The sequence below is a fragment of the Periophthalmus magnuspinnatus genome, chromosome 14, assembly GCF_009829125.3.
Source record: "Periophthalmus magnuspinnatus isolate fPerMag1 chromosome 14, fPerMag1.2.pri, whole genome shotgun sequence".
NCBI classification, from domain to species: domain Eukaryota; kingdom Metazoa; phylum Chordata; class Actinopteri; order Gobiiformes; family Gobiidae; genus Periophthalmus; species Periophthalmus magnuspinnatus.
The window spans coordinates 10802069-10808068 of record NC_047139.1 but is presented as its reverse complement, the minus strand read 5'-3'; the positions used below and the strand labels follow the sequence as shown (position 1 = coordinate 10808068).

The 6000-nt window shown below is 36.2% G+C and overlaps 1 protein-coding gene across 1 annotated transcript in view; it reads right to left on the bottom strand.

Annotated features, from left to right (window-relative positions):
• The window catches only part of klf5l (Kruppel-like factor 5 like), a 28695-nt gene continuing 22695 nt past the window's right edge, over positions 1-6000 (bottom strand). The window contains exon 5 of the mRNA XM_033978925.2: positions 1-2694. Coding sequence (XP_033834816.1) covers positions 2516-2694 — 179 coding nt within the window. The 3' untranslated portion in view covers positions 1-2515. The remainder of the gene's footprint in view (positions 2695-6000) is intronic.

The following is a 6000-nucleotide window of genomic DNA, read 5'->3' as shown; positions in this document are numbered from 1 at the left end:
ACAAATCTTTTATTTCAAACAAAATACATAAAATAAGCCATTGTTGTTCTTAATTATAAAGTCATATACAGCATCTCATGAAAACGTACAGTGTGTATCAAAAAAACCAAGTCAAATTTAAACATCAAATCATGTGGAATCCCATTATTAAAAACTGAGAAATATTAATATTAAAATAAAACATAAACCAGACATATTTACACTCTTCTTTGAATAAATGTGACGTATTTACAAAAAAGCAAAGAGAACTTAATCCACAAAGACTCAAAAATCAACTCAACAGGGCAGTGGTGTCACAAAGCATCTCAAATACAAAGGTCCACCATTTTGATCATTTAAAAACTTTAATTATAAACTACTTTTTTCCCCACATGAAACTTTTTGCGTCTAATCCATATGACTGAGGAAAAACTAAGACCACTGCTGTAGTGACATAGCAAAGTCCTCAAAATGGCGCCCATAAGAGAAAAAAGTAGCATGACTGAAACCAAGCCATAGATGATAAATAGGTGTTATTATTATGAGCTATTGCATAATATATTGATAAAATATGTCTAAGCTTGTGACCAGTTTGCATGTTCTCCCTGTGTTTTCAGCCAAAACATGTTGGCTAACGCTGCAAAACCAAAATGGTGGACCTTTATCTTAAATCTATACAGTAGTAGTAGCTAGTAATAGCTCAACAGCAGTAGTCTTAGTATCAAAAGCATCGTTTTGTCTCTGGGTTAAAGTGAAGTGCTCTAAATTGAAGTGGGAAAATAAATACACCTATGTTTTTGTTTACTTCACTGATAAATCTGCACAGCAAAAAAAAAAAAAAAAAAAAAAAAAAAAAAAAAAGACAAAAATTTAGAAAAAAGACAAAAATAAGAAATAAAAAAATAGAAAAATAATAATTAGTTAATTTTTGTTTTGTTTCACTTAAATATGAAAAAATATGTAAAGTCAGAAAAAGATTGAATTAAAAAGCCAAATAAGTCTGACTAAATAAAACGTAGCCAAGACAACTCAAAAATGACTTATTCTGAATCAAACTCACTTTTTAGAGAGTGAAATCTTGTTTTTTTCCTCTGCGTAATGACAGTTACATCGCGTGGGCTGGGTAAAAGTACGCATTAAGTCACATTAACGTCAGAGACTTCTAAACAATCGCCGCGGTTACGTAACTCCAAGACACGCCCGCTTTTCTGTCCGCACCGATGCTCTGTCACCGCGGCAACGGGAGTAAACAGGGGCAAATAACGGAGAACCCTGGTATTTCTATAGTTATTAGTGGGATACTATTAAGTTTTCCATGATCATTGATAAATTTAGATCAAGATTGTGCAGGGAGGATGCCAGATGTTTAATCAAGTAAGAAAAAAGACAAAGAATGAAAGAAAGAAAAAGAAGAAGAAGATTGTGTTGTAGTATCTCCTGTATGGGTTGAAATGCCTTGAATTTGTAATATTAATCTGGACTAGTTTTGATTGAATTTGTCTGTAGGCATAGAGTTTTTATTTTGAGATATTTTTAGATTATTTCTGACAAATTTCCATATTTTTTTCTTCTAGCAAAATGTCTGTGGAGTAAGATTTGTTTTATACCATTTAACTTTGTCATTTTGCATTTAATAGAATAAAAATATAGAAAATATTATTAACCTAACTTAACCAAACAAAAAAAATGAATCTAAGCTAGTTAAAAGATCCAAATTCAAACTAATGCATTTCTTTTTTGCGGTGCACATTTACGTGGAAACCAAAAGGGGCTTAAGACCAGAGCGTTTGCAGTGATCTATTTATATTTTTCATGTATATTTTCACACAGATTCATATGCATCATCTTAGGGTTTTGTAGCGTTTGAGTTTCAAATCAAAAAATACAAAAAGTCAAGTATGTATCTCATTACATTCATTAACAAAGGCACACGTATCAACAGTATTTACAAGGTTAAACTTTGACCCTGAAGCAGTGACGTTGGCAGTTTAAGTTTGGTGCTGATTGGTTGGATTCGTGAACGGTTAAATTCATCCCTGTGCTCCGTTGGATCAAATCAGTGTTTTTCCCAATGTGTGGTACAGGTCATACTGAAGCTAGTCTGAGTTTAGATGTGCCATGGTTTAGTTTATGTTGATCCAAAGCATTACGAATAAGACAAGAAGTTTGATCCGAGCTAAAAACAGTTCATATTGTTGTGTCCCTGGGCAAGACACTCTACTCTTTCTTATCATAATATGGAGAAAAGTGTAAATGGTACTTAGTAGTGTGCAAAAACACTATAAAAATCAATTGCTGTATTAAGAAATGAACATAAAAATAAAAAAAATAGAATAAGTCTGTTGTCCGATAATCAGGAAGTGTGTGTTAGCATGCTAGCTTTGGTCTCTGAAACCACTGGAAGCTGTTTAAAATGAACTAGTTTTGTTTTTCAAGTAAAACAGACAAAGAGTTGACTCCAGGAGCACAGGGAGCCTCTTGTTGCTCATATGTGACAGTGTTTAAAGTACATTAGTTGAAATATTTGCTTTGCGTGTTAGTTCTGGTGCCTCTTCATGTGCAGTGCCAGGTGGTCGGAGCGGGAGAAACAGCGACTGCAGGCCACACATTTGAATGGCTTGGCGCCGGTGTGTTTTCGGTAGTGTCTCGTCAGCTCGTCCGAACGGGCAAAACGCCAGTCGCAGTTTTCCCAGGTGCAACGGTACGGCTTCTCCCCTGAACACAACGCACAAGAGGTACAGGTCAGACTACGGTATGACACACAAGTATGTAGAAGTATGAGTTTGAAAGGTTTGTGTATATTTAGGGTTGTTAAACTACCTTGCACGCCTAAAACCTAGAGTAATGGATGTGTCTTGAAAATACTCCCAAGCCTGAGCTGCTATAGAATTTGAGAACAAAATGCAACCTTTGAAATGCAAAATAGTTTATAATAGTAGTACACAATGCATAAACAAATAGGTTAAAAGTTTAGGTTACCCTTTACTGTCCCCTTCGGTAAATGTATCCTCTGCATTTGACCCATCATTCAGTACCTTTGGGTCAACCTGAGGACCCATCTCCATGATCTGAGCTATAGTCTTGGCCAGGACTGCCTTAGCGGGAGGATTTTACCTATTGTGCATGTTTTGGTTTTGTATTGATTTGAATAGATTTTGACTACAGAGATAAGATTTGCAGATGGAACAGATCATATTCCACTTGATTAAAATGTGTTTTCACTTGTATTGAGAGAAAATAACAATAACAGCAACTTATTTAGTTGAGAAACAACAAAATCCAGTTCTTCTAGTACGTTTTTCTCATTTAAGATGACAAATTTCCATGTGCAGAGTGGTAGATATTGTCAAACATGCCTTGAAATAACATAGATGAGTCTAGTGAAAATTTAAAAACACTGAGGAGCTTTATGGATCACCACAAAAGGGCATGAACTCTGGAGAGGAAAACTACACACACTTGGTGATAATGAGCTACAACACTACCATGCCCCTATCTAAGCTTGGTATAAGGATGTGCATTAAAGCTGCAATAAGTAATTTTTTGTCAAAGGGTCTGTCTCTGCTTGTCTTAAGAAAATGTGATTGCTTTGCGTGTAATATTCCACAGTAAGAAACCTATCCATCTTCCATTTATTCACTTTCAGGCTCTTTATTGCCAAAAATACTTGGTTTGGTTTTAAGTTATCATGGTTTCAACTACTCCAACTTACATAATTATTAAAAAAGACACAACTGACATCCAATACTCCACGTTTAAAGTTTAAAAAAAGGCACAGTCAGGATTCTTGTTGCATCTGCTCCAGACAAGTCCTGACCCATCCTTCAACATCACAGTGGCATCAAAGAATGGGTCAAACGTAGAGGACTAACTCTTCATAATCTATACGTTAAGACAGCACAAGACTACATTTCACACAATGCACACAATGTAAACGTATAGTGCCGTTTGACTACAGGTATTTGCCATGTGCAGAGTCCAAAGTAAATATGTGCCCAGAGCAGGTAAATGAAAGCTGAGTGAATGTAAACAGAAGGGCTCCACCCAAACGTTGACATTTCTGCACAAAGAAACCACCAGCCAGTCATGAGCTAATCTTCAACAAGAACTCAGCACTGAAGGATCGGTATGTCCACTAATGTTATCAGAACTTCTACCATCGAGCAAACAGGGCGAGCAGCAGGCTAAAAATATGTTTTATCTATGACGCAACTATACTGGCAAAATGTAAACAGAGTAACAGAGTAGTGCTCAGTGAAGACGACTTTGAATTAATGGATTAAACAAGTGTGAATGAAGCAAATGTACCACTCCAGGTATGTTTTTGATGAAAAGACAACAGTGCAAAGTGGTTAAAAGCTCAAAGTCAATTTTACAATGTGTTTTTTAAGACAGTGTTTTTTAAGAGGACAGAAATAGTTTTCATCAGAGTTCTTATTTTCAGCAAATATATTGTTCCAGCCTTTTTAAAATTAGTTTTAGCCCTAGATTTACAATGGAAACAATGAGCATACGTAATATACATGCTGCAAACATGCCAGATTGTTCATACACCACCACTGTTGGACACGGGAGACAAGGTGATTAAAGTGTCTTGCCCATGGACACAAAGACGTATTAGTCTGTACGAGAGTGTTCTCAACATTAACCACTGCTGCTCCACCGTGGCACCTTGTATTCCAAGTAGTCGCACATTCGATTACTAAACAGGGCAACTATGCTTAACTTTCGAAACTGGACCAATTTACACTACACTACACATAATTTAATTCACTTCTCAAAACCCTGGAGCGCTTATTAATCTGCCTAAATTCCGCTATAGTGAAATGGAACTGAAATTGCATCAGCACCCGGAAGTATAGTTATTATATCATCACTGCACAGTCCCATAATCATGATTTATTGTCAAAAGATGTGTACCGAGCGGCCATGTTGGGACCCCCGTACAGAGTCAGGATTTCCTTATCTCAACCTGCTCACTCCTGATTAGATAAACCTGCAGACCCATCCATCAAAATGACGGCATTTAAAGCAGGTCCAAAGAACAACCTGCAAAACAAGCCACTTCACCAGCATCAGACGCCTAAACTCAAGTCCTGCTCGAGTCCAGGGCTGAAGGTCTTCAGATCTGCTTAACTGCCCTTTAGAACTTCTGACCATGTTATAATGTTGTTTCTTTATCAAAAACAACATTTTTACACCTTAAACAAACTTGTTCTGCTCATTTGAATGTGCAGATTGTTGATTCATTGGTTGATAGTGTCTTAGTCGACCAACGTTAGTGTTAATCGACTTACAGTTTTATTTAGATTATAAGGATTTATATGGAACAACAACAAAATGCAGGAGTTAGAGAGTGACTAAGTTAGATTTGGTATTTTTTTGTTACGTATATATGTTAAAAAAACAGAATAAACTGATTCACAAGTTTGAGTTTATATACATATACATTCTTTCAGAGTACTTTACTAAAAATCTATATTACTTTTTGTATGAACTCCTGTGCAATTGTAATTTTGTGGGTGCAGTTTGGGTTAGATCCTTGGAGATACATAACACACACCCCTTTTTTAGTTGCCTAATCTGATCAGCACGTCGTGTCTTTAGTGGGCTACCCACTAACTTTGATGTGAGCGGATATGGTACGCAGAAAACACCAAGGAAACATACTGAATTCTGTTTAAAAATATGCTCATATATATTTATTTTTTGTTTAGTTATGCAGTATAAATTAATGTGAGTGAGCTTGTATTTTAAAGCTGGACAGTGGCAGCTGTGTTTGCCCGGTTCAGGTCTGAGCCTTCTATCCCCAAAGTCCAACAAAACAATAGCGGCCATACACTGCAATAGAAGACAGCAAACAGAGTCGAGAGGAGAGCTCATTAGTCAAAGTTTTTCAAAAGCCAGCTTAGAGACAAGTGACTGTTTGATACATGTTTGGCACCAGAGTAACACATATACAATTTAAGAGATTTGGCAGTTTTGTAAAGTTTTTCTTTGGGGTTTTGTCAAAAAATGGTG